The following is an 18,477-nucleotide window of genomic DNA, read 5'->3' on the forward strand; positions in this document are numbered from 1 at the left end:
GTGTCGCCGCTCTGACCACCTGGTGCAGGTGCAGGCGCTTTAGCTAAGTGGCCACACGCCTGTTTCAAGGGGTCGTGATGAGGTTCCACACATCCGCTGCAACACAACACAGGTTACACGTCAGGTTACTCTTACAGAGGATCCCTCCTCACAACATGATGTCATACGGACTGATTCTTCAACAACACGCGTGGAATTGCAGGGAGTGAGGCAACATAGCTGATGTAGCTCAGTGGTTGCACCACAGACTGTGACACAGAAGGTCGTTGTTCGATTCCCAGTCAGGGCTAATGAATAAAATGAATAATTAATAAAATGAATGCTTCCTTCCTACTGTATCGTCAAATATCAATGATTGTGCTTTGGACAAAAGGTCATCATCATATATGTATTTTATATATGTGTTTTATTTTCTCTGTTATTCTTTAAAATGTGGCATCTTTTTCAACCCTTTGCTGGAGCTGAGTCGACGTAATGAAAACTTCCTGCAGGAGATATTCAATATTCCGAATGTACGTAAATGGTACAAAGAGAAATGTAAATGCGATATATCGTACGTGGTCCACCGATAGTGAAGACCTCGGTTCCTGTTCCATTTTTTCTGCATTGTTTATTCTGTACAATAAAAGATTTCACATAGATCAGGCTCTAAATAAAAACATTAAATATATAAATATATATATATATAAGAAAGACACAGCTGACAAGAGATTAAATAGGTTTTATTCACCATCATCACTCATTTAACTTCTTTCACAGTAACTTCATGCAAACACAAGTTTCATGAATCGTCACGTTACAAAGAAGCAGCAGCGTGCACTCATGAAAAAATCATCACAAAACAAACGTGTTTAAACCCACGACAGCATGGATTCATATCTAATACGCTTCATCTCCATCAAAATTATGTAAAAACTGTGGGAATATATTTTGTTCACGGGCATAAAATAGGTAAATAAGTAAGAGAGGAAGACCGAGAAGACGATAGAAAGGGAAAGAGGAAGAGAGGAAGAAGAGGAAGAAGAGGAAGAAGAGGAGGAGCACAACCTGGGGAGGAAGGAGGTTAGCTGAGTTTGAGGCCGAGGCAGAGCGCCAGCTCGTTCTTCTGGATCTTCCCGTCTCCGTTGATGTCGCAGTGACCCAGCAGCGATTTCCTGAACTTGTCCAGGTCTACGCCACCAAGGCTGGGCTGCAGGGGTCAAAGGTCAGAGGTCAACTCCTGTCGGCTCAAAATGTCCCAGAACAAAGATTCAGCCCACTGTTGACGCGTCGGTGTGTTCGGAGCCATCTTGGGTTTTAATAAAAACAGAAGTGACCATATAGCTCGTCCACTGCACCCGCGGCCTGCACCCATTGGACGCCACTAACTGTCAATCACGTGGTAGCCACGCCCCCAACACATCTGGTGCTTTATGGTCTGTTTGACTGAAAGACTTTTATTGTGGAAATTGGAACAGGAAGTGTTGAGTTTTCCTCAGAAAACAGTTGCTAACGTCTTGGCAGAATATCTTTAAATAATGAAATACTTTGTTTTCCGTTCCCTTCAAGTAAATATGAATAAATAAATGTAATCTTCACGTATAAAAAACTATCTATAGGATTTTTATTTTTTTCATTGCAAACTTATATTATGCTTAAATTTTTTGGATGCAAACATTTTATTAAATCATTTTTTACCTTCACCAGCTCCATCATATCTTTGACAAATCCATCGACCTCAGGACCCTCCAACGCACCCGTCTTACTCTACACACACACACACACACACACACACACACACACGTTGTTAACTGGGAAAACGGGAACGTCTTCACGGCGTGAAACCAGTTTGTGAAGCAGATGAATTCAGACGTACGACGTCATAGTGAGCGAAGATCTTCTCAAAGTCTCTCTTCCTGTCGTCATGACTGCAGGCCTGAGGGTGAACACACGCCGCCACAGACCAGGAAGAACTTCATCAAAAATACATGTCAATAATATTAAAAAATACATGTATTCAATAATAATAATTATCTCCGACACTCACGTCCATCCTAAACTTCAGTAAGAAGTTTTCTCTCAGGGACAAAATTCTGTGGACAACAAGAAACAAATGGAGAATGTTCAATAACTTAAAAAACAAATGATTTCACATTTGAAAGTTTTTAAAAAAGACAAATGATGCAGGTTATTGGTTATTTAAGGCTCCAGAACAAACCTGAGTTTGGAATATTTTACTGTTTTCGGAGGCAGAATTATCTATATAAGAAAACCTCATCTCACACTAACTGAACTTGTATCTGATTCCACGTGTGATTCAGAAATGTTCTGGGTCACGTGACACCGAGTGGCGTCCCGTACCTGGCCAGGTCGTTCAGGTCCAGTCGGCCATCTTTGTTTTTGTCAAACATCTTCATCTGGAAGGGAGGAAAAAGAAGAAAAGAAAAAGAAAATTGATATATATCTTTAATCCAGTGATCTGGTTCCCATCATCATCAGCACCCTGTTGCGTGTTACCATGGTGACGGTGTACTCCTCCAGTTTCTCGGGACCAATGGACTTCCTGTGTTGGACGAGCAGGTCCTGAAGGAAGCCCTGCAGGGACAAACACAGACGGGCCAATAATTAAAAGGTTGTATTGATCTTTATCTGCTCAGTGTGAAATAAAGTAAATCATGAGTTCGTCGGCAGAAAGTGTGTAAATACAATTGTGTCAATTTGTCAGACTTGGATCCAGATCATCAGCATTATGACGTCTACTACAAATCTTCTACTTCTACGAATCCCGTCTACTGTTCTGACCTGAGGGTTGTTGAGTTGTTGGATCACAGACAGAATAAAAACAGGGTTTGAGTTTCTCCTTTGTCTTTCGTTACCTTGAGCTCGAGGGCCGAGATGTAGCCGCTGCTGTCGGCGTCGTAGTTTCTCCAGATCTGCACAAACGAGACGACAGAAACATCCAAAGACTGAAACCAGCTGACGTTCGTCGGGAACTTCCTTCGTGTTTAAACCTTTTGTTGGATTTCGTGAGTCTTGTCGGTCGTCGTCCAAACATCTCGGCCAGCAGCAAAACTGTTCTGTCCGATGTTAAAATAATAATAATATCAATATTGTTTCATCGTGACTCGTCGACCTTTGGCCCCTCACCCTCATGAACTCCACGCTGTCGTCCAGCGGCATCTCTCTGCGAAACAGGAGCAGGAAGTTTTCCTCCTCTGGCAGCATCACGGCGGACAACTGCAACATCGAGACAAGAGATTTACATCTGATGTGTCGGAGCCCGTCGTCTCCACGTGTCACCGTCATCTGAGCTCCCAGACTAATACGCAGGCTTCTCATATTCCCTCTGTCGGCTGACGCTCGTCGTACCTCTTGGATCTGCAGACGTCCGTCAGCCGAGCGGTCCTGAGCAGACGTGAACCTTTCCCTCAGTCTTCTGATGTGGTCGTCAGTCATCTCCTCCGTCTGCGAACAACGTGGACATAATCGTATTTTATTGGACTTTAAAAAACCTTTGAAATCAAAAAGAAATTGTAGTTTCATTAGTTTCATATGAAACAGGAAGTTGTGTGTGATTCAGTGACACCCAGTGATGAGGATGTAGATTGCAACCACCTGAATACACAAATGAAAACGTCATTATGAATATTATTTGTCCATTTTCCATATAAAGATAAAGTATTTTAATGACTGAAAGTGAAAGAAAACAAGTCTCAATAAAAATACAACAACAAATATGATGCACTGAAATTTAGAGAACGTTCTGTGAAGGAGATTTAGCGCCCCCCTGTGGTACAACCAGGAAACAGCATATTTCAGGGAAACGGACCGAGCTCCAGACTCGTAATCTCTCACTTTACCTTTTTATTCCCCAGTTTTTCCAACACGTGTTGAAAGAAGTCGTCCAGCTGTTTTCTCTCGATGTAACCGTGATCTAAACAACAACAACAACAACAACAACAACAGGCATCTTGTCAGGAACTACACTGACATCTTAAACAGAACTCTTCATCTGTTGATTCATTTGCAACTTTGTATTTTTCTTTTAAGTGAAGAAAACAAAACAAAAAAATATGCATTTTTTTTCTGCATTCACTAATAGTTTTTCTTCTTTCTGGAAAGTGCAACAAGCAAAGTCTCCACCAAACGTATTATGAGTAAATCTGATCCACCAAAGACTGTAGATGAGGATGGAGGTCGTGATCGCCCCCTGGTGTCCGGCTGCAGTATAAAGTACAACGTACTTACAACATAGTTGAGCTGAATATTTCAATACTTCTGTCAAATAGAAATATTTTCGAGTTCATCATGAATCAATCAATTGTTGTGACCTATTTTATCATTATTATAATAAAAAATAATATTATTATTTATATCAGAAGCATATTTTTCGGGGAGAAACACAACATTGTTGTTTGGTTTCAAAATGCATCATTATTCAAAGTCAACCTTCACAGTAATTGTGAGAACAAGAGTTTGGCAAATTTACTGAATAAATTCTGTTTCTAATCCCTTGAACTCACTCATGCTACAGACACGCCTCCTTATAGAACAAATATTAATTTAATCTTTTTCTTTATTCTACAGTCACGACCCGTACAACGGCTTGTAACGTCTTCTGTTGTTGTATTTGTCAGCAAAGTGTCACAGACAAATATTAATTTCTTAAAAAGGAAAATAAAGAAAAACAAACAACAGTTTAAACTGGATTGTACTTTGTTGTGAGGTGGGGTTTCTCCGAGGACCTTGATCTCTGATATTACCTTAATAGAATAAAATAGAATAGAAATAAATAAGTGTGTAAAATCATAAGATTTATACAGTGAACATTTTAATTTGGAGTCTCTGATGCGACGCTCGTGGTTGATCCTGTTCTTACTGTTCATGTCCAAGCGTTGCCAGATCTGTAAGAAACCTGCAGCGTCCAGCCGCTCCGGAGCTCCGTCCATGATGCTGACGACCAGACCGGAGGACGAGGACGAGGAGCAAAGGAAAAGAAGATGATCTGTGATTCACTGAAGAAGATTCAACTCCTCGTGTCTCCTGAGCTCAGTGAAGTGAGAGTTTACAACAGCTTGAATATGAAGGGAGGAGGAGGAGGAAGGAGGAGGAGGAGGAGGAGGAGGAGGAAGGAAGAGTGAGGAGGAGGAGGAGGAGGAGGAAGGAAGAGTGAGGAGGAGGAGGAGGAGGAGGAGGAGGAAGGAGGAGGAGGAGGAGGAGGAAGGAGAAAGGAGAAAGGAGGGAAGAAGGGAGGAAAGAGAGGAAGGAGGGAAGTGAGAGTCGAACCTGTAAAACAGTATTTATTGGTATAAACATACAAATACAGATACATGTCCACTGACACATAATCAATAAAACAAATTATTTAACCCAATTTTTTTTCACAAATATATTTCCAAACAATTTTTTCCCAATAAAATAAAAACCGTCACCGTCGCGTTGCTTAAAATATGAATCAACTTAGATTCACTGTTGACAAATCAGATCTTCTGCTCCAATCACAATAAATGCTTTAAACCCATTTACATGAAGCATGTGTTAGTACATATATATATATATATATATATTTAGATATATATATATTTAGATATATATATATTTAGATATATATTTAGATATATAATTATATACATCCACACATTATACATTAGTAAGTGCAGCAGTAGGTGATTGGCCGACGTCAGTGTGTAATAAATGATGTTAAATATGAATCTCAGGAATTGAAGTGTGGCCAGAACATCATCGTCGCCCCCTGGTGGCTCAGTGGCTCTAGTACGGCCATAAGTCCCGCCCCCTGGTGGCTCACTGGCTGCAATACGGCCATAAGCCCCGCCCCCTCATGTTATCAAAAAATCCTGACAAGAAACAAGATGATTTCTTTTTCATTTTTATAACTTTAAACTTTTGTCCAGTTCCAATTAAAACTCGATGAAAACATCCAACCATCGTCTCCGTCGCCTTGAAATGAAATGAACCGTCAGCAGTTTTTTGCTAGTCGGGTTAGCGTAGCATCATTAGCTAAAAAACAAGCTCTGACTCTTCTGTTTCAGTTTGAATCTGTTTCATCATCTCTTTGTAAAGGAACTGTCTCTGTTTCCTTGTTTTGTCTTTTTTTCTAATTTTGTAAAGAGTCCTGTGTTGTTTCAACGTCTCGTCGCCGTGACGACCGGCCGCTCGTTCACCTGCAGAATTAGAACGCAGTAAAAACCCGACAGATCGTCTCCGCACCGAAGATCCAAAACTCCTCCGGTCGCCGATCCGTGGAGCGTTGGATTAACAGCTGTTGACAGAGACGCTGACGGATCTGTGTTGGCGTCTGATTGGCTGATCCAGGGTCAGTGAACTCCTCTGATAACCAGGAAATCAAAGCTTTTCACTGTCCGGACCTTTAATGAACCGTAAACATGTCGCAGGCGTCAGACTGAAGGATTGCCGTGGTCGCCGTGGTCGCCTTGGTCGCCGTGGTCGTCGTGGTCGCCGGACTCGTCCTCTGATTTGCCGTCAAACTTGAAATCAGCAGCCGGAGTTTGAATCTCTTCCTCTTCCTCCTCGTCCTCGTCCTCGTCCTCGTCCTCAGCTGCTGCGCTGAGGTCAGCGTCTGCCAGCGACGGAGGCCTCGCTACAGAGAGAGAGGATTCAAACACTCGAAGGTTCTTGCAAAGTGAGATCAGCAAAGGAACGGACAACAGTAAGAGCAGAAACCCAACCGCTCTACGTTCTGCGTACATCTCTGCGTACAACGTTCAACGACTGAACCATTATTCTTGCTACATTTTGAAAAAACCCTGCAGAGACGACTTTACTGGACGGACAGGAAATGGGATCGGGTCAAACCAACCGTAAGCGGGGAGAGACTTGGCTCGTTGCCGGTCTGCCTCCCTGTCGGCGGTAGGACTGGTTGAACTCCTCCTCAGAGACGACCACTGTCGGTCACCGCTGCCACCGGGCTCCGCCCCCGCGCCAGGCTCCGCCCCCGCGCCAGGCGGCTCAAAGGCATCGCCGCCGCCGTCGTCTCCAGAAAACTCCACTGTGGGAACAAGGACGAGAGGAAACGGATCAAACTCACAAAGACCATCAATGTGTTCGAGCGTCTCTAAGTCACCGGGCTGTTGCCCCGGAAACCTGGTGGACTGAAACATGAACAACAATTTATCTCTGGTCACGTCCTCGTCACAAACAACAACAACAGAAACAGAAGATGAAAAAGATGGCGGCCATCAATGAAGATGTGTTCTCGCCCGATCAGAAGTGTCTCAGGGTTTGAACTTCAGATTTAATCTGTCGATACATAAAATGTGGTCGAACTCTGTCTGATTGTTATCTGATGACTTTTTTAACGCAGGTGTCACTGCACCGCCTCCCTCACGCAGTGTGAACCGACTGTGTCAGTTTGTCAGACGAGTAGACGACCTCCTCCTCCTCCTCCTCCTCCTCCTTCTTCTTCTTCTCTTTTTGATTTCACAGATAAACGCAGCTTGTTCTTCGACGTGTTAATCACAGTGTCGAGCGTCAGACTGACACTGAGACACGTCGAACACTCGACCAGCAGCAGTTTGTGTTTCGTGTGCGGAGGCGTCGGACATCACCCGTTTCATCCAGCGTCTTATTCTCTCTTTTCATTCTTCTTCAGTTGGTCATCCATTATTATTATTGGCCATCTTGTCTTTGTTGTAGTTTCTTGTCTTTTAAAATCTATGTTATAGATTATGACCTTTTTAAATGTTCGAAATCAAGTGTGTTATATTCTATGGCGTTTTCAGATGATGGGTTTGTAATAAAATAAATTTGTTAAAGAAATGTTGGATTCTGAATTTAGATCAGAATCTGATCAACAAATAAACTGGATATTAAATAAAGGAACTCAATAATATACAAACTGACCTAGAAACTTCATATGAGAACAAAATGATATATATATACACTGTATATATCATTTTGTTCTCGGTAGAGTATATATACATATATATATACATTTTATCATATCATATCATATCACTTCAAAATGTTTATCACTGTGCTAAAGCCAAAATAAAAGGCATTAAATACAAACTTTAAAAAAATATATTAATTCAAATAAACATATGAGATAATTTGGTAATTTTACTCCTTTCTCTAGTTTATTTTCATAAAATAATGTTTTAATAAATATAGTGCATTTGCATGAAATAAAGTTTTTTTAAACCAAAAAGAGTAAATATGTCAAATATTAACTAACAAATCAACAAAACCATTTGTGTCGTTTTGTTTCTTTTGAAAGAATATTGCTTTTCATATTTCTGTATTTCCTGTGTAATTAAAGATGCTACAGACACCGACCGTCCGGCGGCGGCGACCCGGGTCCTGCGGCGCCGGCGCCGCTGCTGCCGGGCCTCCTCTCCGTCTCCGTCTCCTGCTCCGACGGCGCCCTCTTCAGCCGAGGAGCAGGAAGTGGTGCTTTGGTAGAAGAAGAGCAGGCGTCGGTAGAGTCGTCTGAGAACCAGAGATCACTCAAATTCAAAACTAGAAACAAGCTTCTCTCGCGTCTGTCGATCGTCAATCGCTTACCGTGGACGTAGGTGCTGCTCGGCCTGGGACCGGGGGGACCGGGGGGACCGGGGGGACCGGGGGGACCGGAGGCGTGGGGGGGTCTGGCGGCCTGGGACGGAGGCTGTGGTCTCGGGGAGACGCTCGGTGGTTTGGACCTCGGCGTCGGCTCCGGTCTGGACTCGTCGGCGTCCGACTGGGCTGCTGGGAAACAAAATCATTCAGAGTCACGACGCTGCACTTTACTGAAGGTCCTGAATTATGATTTTTTTTTTCAAGGGACAGTAAATATAAGAAGATTTAAACTTCCACGTGGAGGCAGGATATGAGATGGACTCACCTCTGTCAGCGTCCATCTTCTCCTGTAAGGCTGAAGATTCAGACTGAAAACACACGAACACTTTCATTCACTTCAGGCGGCATTAGAATTAAACTAGTCTTTGATTTCAGGTTCAATATATTGATAAATGAAGAGGAGGAATGTATGAATGTTCATGTATGTGCAGCAAACATGCAACACAAGCTTCGCTTCCTTCAAAGACTTGTGTTTGTGTTTACGTCGCCGGTTCCTTCTGACATTTACACCATGACGGAAACAGGAAGTGCAGAATTCCCTAAATGTTAAATTCATAAATGTCTTAATATTTTACTTTTGTCTTTTACGTTTTTTTGTTTTTTTAAACCTGCTTCGCGTCTCCGTGCGGCTCCACAACCTCCACCACGGTTTGAACTTTTGCTTTTCGCTTGACGTGAACTCACACACGGAGAATTTCACCAAAACTACAATGAGATGGCGATAGAGTTCTGACGTTCTGGATTCTTTGAGTCTACGGGAGTATCAACATGTTATGAATAATATCGTATATGTGTGATGAGCATCTCTGCTGTCGACCACCTTCTTCGCGGCCATCCTCTCCTGTCGGGCCTTCATCTCGGCCAGCAGGTCCATTCCCATCACAGGCACCCCGATGTGCCGGGGAACGTGGGGATGTTCCTTCTTCTCCACCTCCTCCTCCTCCTCGTCCTCCTCTTTCTCCTGCTCCTCTTCCTCAGCGGCGGTCGGACCGCCGTCCGCCTCGGAATCCGCGTGGTTCGAGGACGGCGCCCTGTGGAGCTCCTGATGGGGCTCGGCCGGCGTCGCAGGCGTCGTCACCTCCTCGGTCACCGGGCTGACGGAAGACGAGGGCGCCGCGGCGTTGGGCGGAGCGATGGCGGCGGCGGCGACTCCGTGGCTCTTCTCAGAGCGGGACGTCCGGGATTTGATGAGGTTAAAGAAACCGCTCTTCCTCGACTCGCGTTTCTTCTCTGAGGCTTCCTGCGAGCTGGAGGACGGACCTCTGACAGAGGGAAGTCTGGAGAGCGGGAAAAATCATAAAACTCTTTTACGCTGATGACACTCAACTGTTCTTTGATTCTTTATTTTAGTATATTTACTTTGACCCTGAAGGAAGCACAAAATATAGAAAGTGTTACCAAACATCATCATCTTCAAACAACTGCGACCGACGTGACCTCACTCACTTGAAGCTGAGCTTGATGACTTTCTTGGAGAAGAAGTCTTCCAGCCCTTCATCCAACTTTCCCATGATGCTGTTCTGCTCGCTCTCTGGTGGCGCCGAGCCGCCGCCGGCCTGACGCTGACAGAACAAGGAGATGACACTCAGCAGCTGCACCACCTGAATCTTACTCTACATTATTATATTTGACTGTAGGTTATGCCTCCCTGACAGAAACCTACAGGAGGTCTACTGGGCTTCGTCCTCTTCTTGGGTTTGGGTCGTAGTTTGGTGCGATGCTCCAGCGTCTTGTGCTCCACCGGCGGCAGCAGCTCGTCCAGGGGGAAGGACCTCGCGGCCGGGGAAGTCGGCGGAGGCGGGAGGTCTCCGTAGGAGGCCGACGTTCTGTCGAGCGGCGGCGAACGGGGAGGAGGAAGAGGAAGGGGAAGGGGAGGGTCCTCCACGTGGATCGGAACCTCCTCCAGGGCTTTGTCCAGGTCAAACTCCATCTCTGGGTGCAGACGGATCAGAGACTCAGTCGCTGTCGTCTGATTTTCAACACAGTGAGATTTGTCGGTGTCACTCACCGAAGGCCACGGAGACGGGGCGAAGCATCCTCACCAGAATACTCTTCCTCTTGGATTTAGGATTCATCTGAGGAGCAAACACAGATTCAACAGATTCCATTAAAATGTGAGCAAAGAATTCAGTCGTACACAAACACTCACCGTGTCAGACTCTTATTAAAATTCGTGGCTAAAAGAATTCATGATTTTATCACGATATATATGGAGGGTTTTTTTAAATAATGATTCTATCAGTCACTTTCAGCTTCAACACTGATTATTGTGCGTTTTATTTATGCTCAAAATATGACAAATATTAATACCTAACAGGTTTATTGCGAAGATAGATGAAGATCTCATTGACGGTTTAGAGCGACCATTGACCAACTTTTCCAATGAAATATTGAATTAAATCAAATCGGATTTATGATTATGTGACAGAAGAGTGTTCTCCCACCATGCAGGCGTCCATGTCCTCCAGCCCGTGTTTCCGCTCGCAGCTCGTCCTCGGCTCCCGGCCGCTGGACTCCGGCTGCAGAACCGACTCGTCCACAACCTCCAGCTCCGTCTGAGGCTCGTGACGCAGAACAGGCTGATGGTCCTTCCTGTTCAGGTGGTCGGCCTGGAGACGGAGGGACGGAGGGACGGAGGGGTGAGTGGACAGACAGAGAGACAGACAGACAGGCAGACAGACAGACAGACAGACAGACAGAGAGACAGACAGACAGACAGACAGGCAGGCAGACAGACCGAGAGACAGACAGAGAGACAGGCAGACAGACAGAGAGACAGACAGAGAGACAGGCAGACAGACAGAGAGACAGACAGAGAGACAGACAGAGAGACAGGCAGACAGACAGAGAGACAGACAGAGAGACAGGCAGACAGACAGAGAGACAGACAGAGAGACAGGCAGACAGACAGAGAGACAGACAGAGAGACAGAGAGACAGACAGACAGAGAGACGGAGAGACAGACAGACAGAGAGACAGACAGACAGACAGACAGACAGACAGAGAGATAGAGACAGACAGAGAGACAGACAGACAGACAGACAGACAGACAGAGAGACAGGCAGACAGACAGAGAGACAGACAGACAGACAGACAGACAGACAGACAGACAGAGAGACAGACAGAGAGACAGACAGACAGACAGACAGACAGGCAGACAGACAGACAGACAGAGAGACAGACAGACAGACAGACAGACAGACAGACAGGCAGACAGACAGGTCACACTCACCAGAGTTTTCTGCGATCTGGACAGAGACTCCAGGATCTCGTCCACGATGCGGTCGGACACACAGGACGCGACGCTGAGCTTCACCTCACTGCGTCACAAAGACAAAACACATGAATCAACAAATGACATAAGAAAAGTTTCAAATCATGATTCAGTTCAGAAGATCCTTTTCTCTCTGACTCAGGTTTCGTTCTTTGATATTTGATGGTGGGTCCATGTGTTAGATAATCGTACAACGGAAAAAACGAAAACACAACGGCAAATCAAAAAATGTAAAAAACATGTTTTGTGATTTCCTGTCTGTCGTTGTGATAATTCACTTCAGGGCCGTAGATTGTTCTTATCCTGTCCCCACTTCAAACCTCACATGAAGGAATAGAAAAGTTCAGACCCCAGAGGATCCTCATCACCTGCGTCTGTATTTAATTCTGTGAGAATCGGTTCACGGGGACGTCACGGAAAATCTGTTTGCTCCGGAAACACGTGACGACAGACGTCTGGACAAGAAATCTCATCCATCACGTGACGGCGTTTCATCAGCTGCAGTAACACGTGAGACACCGGACTCCTTTCGCCTGACCTGCTGCCACGCGACACCGAAATGGAAGGACGCACTTTTTTGTTTGTCAGGATCACGAGCGACCGGACTCGGACCTGATCTTGTTGATGATGTCGGCGCCCGACTGCTCCAGCAGCGTGGCGGCGACGAAGCTGCGCGGGACGGTCATCCTCCCGGTACCCGCCTGCAGCAGCTCCGGACGAAGGCTGCTCCTCTTCATCACGTGGGGACACAGGCCCTCGGCAGCGTCCACCATGGACGCCAGCATCGTCTGGAGGAGGAGGAGGAGCCAGAGGAAGAGGTTTAACTCATGTTGCTTCACGTGCGTCAGTGTTTTCACTGTGAGTGAGTTCAGCACCTGCAGCTGTTCGTCCATCACCCTCGACACTTCGCCCGCCATCGACTCCAGTTTGTCCTGGATGGCGCCAACGCAGGCCCCCCGGCCCCCCCCGCTCCGCAGGTGGTACAGGTTGGGGAGGAGCTGGACACGAAGACGAGGAAGATGAAGACGATAAGTTTGATCTCAAAAACATAAACTGTATATAAAGACGATCTCTGACTGTATATGAAGACGATCACTGACTGTATATAAAGACGATCACTGACTGTATATAAAGACGATCAGTGACTGTATATAAAGACGATCACTGACTGTATATAAAGACGATCAGCGACTGTATATAAAGACGATCACTGACTGTATATAAAGACGATCAGTGACTGTATATAAAGACGATCACTGACTGTATATAAAGACGATCAGCGACTGTATATAAAGACGATCACTGACTGTATATAAAGACGATCACTGACTGTATATAAAGACGATCAGCGACTGTATATAAATATATATATATACGTCTTCTCACTGTCTTGGAGTTCCTGGCGTCCTTCATCAGGTTCTCCGCCGCCCTCACGTCCTCCTGAACCGCGCTGGTCTCCGTGAACCTCAGAGAGTTCAAGTGATCCTGCACCTTGACGCACATCGTGTCCATCATCTGAAAAAAAACAGAGAGGGCTCAGAGGTCAGAGGTCAGAGGTCGGCCCAGCAGCGTGTGTGTGTGTGTGTGTGTGTGTGTGTGTGCGTTGCTGTTCCCGCCTGCTGTGTGGTGGTGGTGACGATCCCCTGCTGCAGCCTGTACGCCTGCTCCTGCAGGTATTTCCGAGTCTCGTGGTTCCTCAGCAGATATTGTTCCATCTGCAACGGGACAAGAACCTTCAGAACTCGACAGCGCAGACGCCACACGACGACGTTTAACTCTTAACCTGCAGTGTAACCTTTAACAAGGCGTCCTCCGTCTTCTCCGGGTTCGCCTTCAGCGCCTGAGCCGCGTCCACGATGGGAATAGGCATGAAGCGGATGGTGTAGTTCCTGGATTAGACAGTTAACGGTTTTAAAAAGCAGCAGATCAGAAAAATAAAAACACACGTTCACAACTCACTTCTCCAGAGCCGCGGCGACGTCCTGCAGACCCTGAGGACTGACGCTGTTCCTGTCCCACACTATCGTCCTGCGGAGGAGACGGAAGAAGAAGAATTCCTCTCAGATGTTTTTCCTTTTATAAGAACAGCTGCGTCGACCCTCCGGGACAATCGCCCGTCGCTCACCTGAGCTTGGTGTTGATCTGCAGGGCCTTGGCGAGCATCTTGGCGCCCATGTCTCCCATGGCGTTGCCGCCGATGTCCAGCTTGGTCAGAGACGTGTTGCTGCCCAGAGCGTTGAGGACGATGGAGAGGTCGGACTTCAGCCTGGAGTCGGCCAGCGACAGCGAGATCAGCGGCTGCGGACGAGGAGGTCGTTTATGGTCGGACAATTATTATTCCCATTCACTCATTTACTCCCTTGACGTTTCATTAAATCCTTGTGTAAAGAGTTTTAAGCCTGGAACCAAAACCAATAAACTACGAGATGAATCGTCCTGGAAAAATAGACAAAGGTACAAGACGAAGGAAACTACTCGTAGTACTTTCGTGAATAAATCGTGTTTTTCATGAAACCAGGTTGACGTCAGACGGACTTCCACTGAAAAGTTCCACTCACCGACTCCTCCTCTTGGATCATGTGGACCAGGTTGTCCAGGACCGGAGCCACGTTCCTGGAGGAAAAACCATCAACATACACGACAAGAAAAACAACAACGCTATCACCGACATAGTATTTGTCGAATAAGGTCTTTGGCCCACTTGGACTTGATGTTGTTGAAGTTCTTGCCCAGCGACAGGTGTCTGATGGAGCGGTTCTTGGCGAGCCAGACCAGCAGAGTGGTGAGATCCATGTCCAGACCTGAGCCACGGAGCAGACGAACACAGACGTCGTGATCAGAGTCGGTGCAGCGTCGTCGTAAAGGTCAAGTGCAAAAGAAAAAACTTGTCCTCACCATTGTCAGAAATGTCCAAACTGGAGATGTTGGGGATCTCGGCGATGCAGCCCTCCAGGATCTGAGAACCTCCGGAACGCAGCTGCGGAGCAACAGGAGCTCACTTTTGTTTCCAGAAGCATAATGTAGACATTAACATTGATCCACCAGCTCCTGTACGAAACTACCTCACAGCAGCTGAGATCCAGAGACACGTCGCTGAGGTTCGGGTTGCAGCCGAGGCCCAACAACAAGGACCTGCACACGGGGGGAAACACATATTTTTCCAAAAGTCAAACATACTCGTCCCTCGACGGACATCACACGGATTTATTGATTGACCACCGGTCGATGTTTTCTTACTTCAGAGCCTCCAGGGGAAGCCTGGTGCCCGACAGGCTGACGCAGCTCAGGGCCTGAGCGCAGCTGAAGAACTGCTTGAAGGACGAGGGGATCTCTTTACACTTCCTGCGTGAGGAATCAAGGAGGAGGAGTCAAACTCGGTTAAACTCAGGCTACATCCATGACCCATAACGTGGACGGAGCCTTGATCCGAACGTCTTGCCTGTGAGAGAAGACGGTCTTCGACATGTTGAGGACGGACAGATGCTTCGAAGATCCGCGGAGCAGAGACGCACAAACCTGGAGAACGACAAAACTCAACTTTAGGCAAAAGAGGCTGAGACGTAGAGGATCTGTCGACCACGACACAAACACGAGTTTCAGCTTTCATTTATGGAAAATTAGTTTCATTTTTATACCTCAACATGAATTTTTTTTTATATCAATTAGAAACATTAATTCCCTTTTTATTTTTATTCTGTAGAATAAAAGTTTCATATCGACAAACATAAACGCAGATGCGGATTATGATTTCATTTTCCTCACCTGATCCAGAGAACAGTCGCTGTGCGACAGATCCAGAGACTCCAGACTGTTGGCGTGACTCAGGAAGCTGTGAAGATTCTGTGAAGAGAAATAATGAATAATAATAATAATAATAAATAACGTAACAGTACTCGAGCTGAGGCTTTGGAGGAGAGACGGAGCGACTCAGAACCTGAAGGTCGTCGCCTCGGAGCGAGTTCCCCGACAGGTCGAGTTGTGTGAGGGTGGAGGCCACGACCGGGTTGGAACAGAGCGACTGACAGAGGCTGTTCACACCTGCAGACAGAAATGACAATCGAATAACTAAACGTCCTCACCTGACACGATAGTTCAGGACAACAAGGACGTACAGTACGGCGACTGTACAGGTGAGTCTCTTCACCTTTAGGAGTCATGGACGTCCTGCAGAGGATCAGCTGCTTCAGGCCCATCGGCAGTTTGGCGAGTTGAGCGCTCAGAGCAGCAGCACCTGCACAAACCACCACCGGTCACTGGTCCGGTTCGCACCTGGCGTTCTGTTCGCACCTGGCGTTCTGTTCGCACCTGGCGTTCTGTTCGCACCTGGCGTTCTGTTCGCACCTGGCGTTCTGTTCGCACCTGGCGTTCAGTTCGCACCTGGCGTTCAGTTCGCACCTGGCGTTCAGTTCGCACCTGGCGTTCAGTTCGCACCAGGCGTTCTGTTCGCACCTGGCGTTCTGTTCGCACCTGGCGTTCAGTTCGCACCAGGCGTTCTGTTCGCACCTGGCGTTCAGTTCGCACCAGGCGTTCTGTTCGCACCTGGTGTTCAGTTCGCACCTGGTGTGAACAGAACAGTAACCAGGTGTGACCTGTTCTACATGCAAATAAACAAGGACATAATTTCTGTCGGCAAAGACCACTTCATGTTTTTAGTCATATCAACGCTCCGTGTGGAGCTTTACAACGAAATATGACTTTACTAATTTGAAATAGTAAAAACATAGAAAATAGTCATGTGACTGATCAATGTTGAAACTGTGGCCACAAATAAAATTAAGGATTGTGAAATATTTAGAAGAATAAAAATACTTTGGGCAGTTTCTGAGAGATGACCCACTGATGGATTTTAATAGCAGGTTTGAATGTGGCCACCAGGGGGCGCATGACTTCAGCTGAGAGAGTCACAGATTAAACCACTGGACATTGGTTTTATAAATATTCTTCAACAATCGCATCGATGGTTCTGATGTCATGGTTTTGAATGAGAATCAGTAATTTGCATAATGTAGAAGAAACATTTAATCAACAACCTAAATATTTAGAGACATTTTCCTGACAAGTGTGTGTGTTTTAACCTTTGTCCTCCAGCGAGTTGTTGCTCAGGTTGAGTGTGTGCAGCGTGGAGGCGGGGTTTTGTGACAGAGCTCCGCCCAGTTTCTGAGCAAAATCACTGAAGGAGAGAAAAGAAGAACGGGAAATAAAAAACGTCGCTGACCTTTCACCTCTCAGCACACACACACACACACACACACACACACACACACCTTTTGATTCCAGCGTTGTCCAGAACCAGCTCCTCAAGCCGACTCGACCGAGCCACAACCCTGAGGATCTGGTCACACACGTCTGTCGACTGGACACACACACACACACACACACACACACACACACACACACACACACACACACACACTCTCTTTAATTTTTGGAAGTGATTTTTGTTTTAGTAACAGGAAGTCGAGTCTGTGGTTCAGTTCAGTGTGTGTGTGTGTGTGTGTGTGTGTGTGTGTGTGTGTGTGTGTGTGTGTGGACAGAATAACTCAAGAACACATGGACAGATTTTCACCAAACTTGGTGGGAATATTTCTCTGGAGTTTATCTCCACATGATTTACCCTTTTTCCAAGATATCTCTGCAAATGCAGAAGAGGTTTCTGGGTAAAGAAGGTGAAGGGTGAATATGCAGGTTGTTACCAGCTTGTAGTCTTTGGCGGAGAGTTTGGTGAACCACTGGTTGAACTCCAGAGCTGCGACGATCGCCACCAAGTCCCTGAGAGGAAGAATCCACACGTTAAAGTAACGAGATGGAGCATCGGTGGAGTTACGCCCTCTCCGAGTTTATGTTAAATCTGTTTGTGAAACCATACGATACATATTCATAAGCCCAGAGATAAATCGTTTGTGGGATCACGTACCTGTTTTCCAGGTGAATGAAGTCCTGCAGGTTGAGCTCTCTGGTGTCCTGGGTCAGATAGATGGTGTCCACGTCCTGGAAGACGACGACGACGACGACAGGTGGGACGGACGGGAGAAAACAGAGAGAGAGGAAAAACGTCTTTACGATGGTGCGTTCAGGTGCAAACGCAAAGTGGAATGAAACGGCAGCAGCGGCAGGATGAAGGAGAAGATAAAGACGATGGAAACAGGAAACAGGATGAAGAGGAAGAAGAGACAAGAAGTCACTGAAAACAGATGCAGAAGAGGAAGAGGACGTGGAAAAGGATAACAAGACTTAGTAGAAGGAATAAAAACAGGTGGAATGAAAACAGGAAGTAGATGAAGAAGACAGTGAAGAGGAGCAGATGAATAAATGAAGGATTCTGGTCTGCGGCACCGACCCATTGGACTTCCTCTCTGTACGGCAGACCCAGGTAATCGCACACGCACCAGTACTGATGAGAGAAACCGCCTGAAATGAAACGAGGACACGTTTCAGTCTCTTCAGATTCAGACACGTCGAACGTCGATGACTTCATTCACTCACCGCAGGGTCCCAGGTCGGACGAGCCCTGGTCGTCCCACACGGCCTGGAGCGCCGCCGTCCGCTCCGCTGGCTTCAAACTCAACTTCCTCATCACCTTCCTTCCTTACGGAGAGAGAGACAGAGGGAGGAGGAAGAAGGACAGA

At 46.3% G+C, this 18,477-nt stretch overlaps 2 protein-coding genes across 5 annotated transcripts in view; both read right to left on the reverse strand.

Moving 5' to 3' along the window:
- Window positions 1–196: 196 nt before the first annotated feature.
- Window positions 197–5,153, reverse strand: LOC118292067 (secretagogin-like). The gene is made up of 11 exons (XM_047330402.1): window positions 4,859–5,153; window positions 3,840–3,913; window positions 3,349–3,444; window positions 3,127–3,216; window positions 2,856–2,912; window positions 2,497–2,574; window positions 2,341–2,396; window positions 2,027–2,072; window positions 1,856–1,915; window positions 1,678–1,746; window positions 197–1,189 (listed from the first exon to the last, which is right to left on the reverse strand). The coding sequence occupies exons 1-11, from the start codon at window positions 4,926–4,928 to the stop codon at window positions 1,064–1,066; spliced, it is 822 nt and encodes a 273-aa protein (XP_047186358.1). The 5' UTR covers window positions 4,929–5,153; the 3' UTR covers window positions 197–1,063.
- Window positions 5,154–5,266: 113 nt separating this feature from the next.
- LOC118292065 (F-actin-uncapping protein LRRC16A) overlaps window positions 5,267–18,477 on the reverse strand; it is a 24,448-nt gene continuing 11,237 nt past the window's right edge. For 2 of the 4 annotated variants that reach the window (XM_035620721.2, XM_047330333.1), the window contains exons 6-38: window positions 18,335–18,432; window positions 18,189–18,259; window positions 17,766–17,839; window positions 17,545–17,620; window positions 17,116–17,204; window positions 16,927–17,021; window positions 15,996–16,082; window positions 15,786–15,889; window positions 15,614–15,691; window positions 15,291–15,367; window positions 15,089–15,193; window positions 14,914–14,983; window positions 14,747–14,828; window positions 14,553–14,652; window positions 14,410–14,464; window positions 13,977–14,149; window positions 13,811–13,879; window positions 13,647–13,740; window positions 13,468–13,566; window positions 13,238–13,366; window positions 12,727–12,849; window positions 12,464–12,639; window positions 11,810–11,897; window positions 11,022–11,186; window positions 10,586–10,652; window positions 10,241–10,509; window positions 10,024–10,139; window positions 9,398–9,854; window positions 8,843–8,885; window positions 8,524–8,706; window positions 8,296–8,448; window positions 6,818–7,006; window positions 5,267–6,598 (exon numbers count right to left, since the gene is read on the reverse strand). In XM_035620721.2, the coding sequence (XP_035476614.2) occupies window positions 6,396–6,598; window positions 6,818–7,006; window positions 8,296–8,448; window positions 8,524–8,706; window positions 8,843–8,885; window positions 9,398–9,854; window positions 10,024–10,139; window positions 10,241–10,509; window positions 10,586–10,652; window positions 11,022–11,186; window positions 11,810–11,897; window positions 12,464–12,639; window positions 12,727–12,849; window positions 13,238–13,366; window positions 13,468–13,566; window positions 13,647–13,740; window positions 13,811–13,879; window positions 13,977–14,149; window positions 14,410–14,464; window positions 14,553–14,652; window positions 14,747–14,828; window positions 14,914–14,983; window positions 15,089–15,193; window positions 15,291–15,367; window positions 15,614–15,691; window positions 15,786–15,889; window positions 15,996–16,082; window positions 16,927–17,021; window positions 17,116–17,204; window positions 17,545–17,620; window positions 17,766–17,839; window positions 18,189–18,259; window positions 18,335–18,432 (4,057 nt within the window). In that variant the 3' untranslated portion in view covers window positions 5,267–6,395. Of the gene's footprint in view, window positions 6,599–6,817; window positions 7,007–8,295; window positions 8,449–8,523; window positions 8,707–8,842; window positions 8,886–9,397; window positions 9,855–10,023; window positions 10,140–10,240; window positions 10,510–10,585; window positions 10,653–11,021; window positions 11,187–11,809; window positions 11,898–12,463; window positions 12,640–12,726; window positions 12,850–13,237; window positions 13,367–13,467; window positions 13,567–13,646; window positions 13,741–13,810; window positions 13,880–13,976; window positions 14,150–14,409; window positions 14,465–14,552; window positions 14,653–14,746; window positions 14,829–14,913; window positions 14,984–15,088; window positions 15,194–15,290; window positions 15,368–15,613; window positions 15,692–15,785; window positions 15,890–15,995; window positions 16,083–16,926; window positions 17,022–17,115; window positions 17,205–17,544; window positions 17,621–17,765; window positions 17,840–18,188; window positions 18,260–18,334; window positions 18,437–18,477 lie in introns of all 4 variants that reach the window. The other 2 variants (XM_047330336.1, XM_047330334.1) reach the window with 2 other exon arrangements.

This window comes from Scophthalmus maximus, chromosome 22 (genome assembly GCF_022379125.1).
Source record: "Scophthalmus maximus strain ysfricsl-2021 chromosome 22, ASM2237912v1, whole genome shotgun sequence".
NCBI classification, from domain to species: Eukaryota; Metazoa; Chordata; class Actinopteri; order Pleuronectiformes; family Scophthalmidae; genus Scophthalmus; species Scophthalmus maximus.

What these genes read in the sequence shown, in the direction of transcription:
- LOC118292067 (XM_047330402.1), bottom strand. Translation starts at nt 4,928, where the DNA reads ATGGACGGAGCTCCGGAGCGGCTGGACGCTGCAGGTTTCTTACAGATC. An exon ending in GCAACGCTTGGACATGAACA is followed by an intron (nt 3,914 to 4,858) that starts GTAAGAACAGGA and finishes GTTGTTGTTTAG; the next exon opens with ATCACGGTTACATCGAGAGA. An exon ending in TCTCGGCCCTCGAGCTCAAG is followed by an intron (nt 2,575 to 2,855) that starts GTAACGAAAGAC and finishes TTGTCCCTGCAG; the next exon opens with GGCTTCCTTCAGGACCTGCT.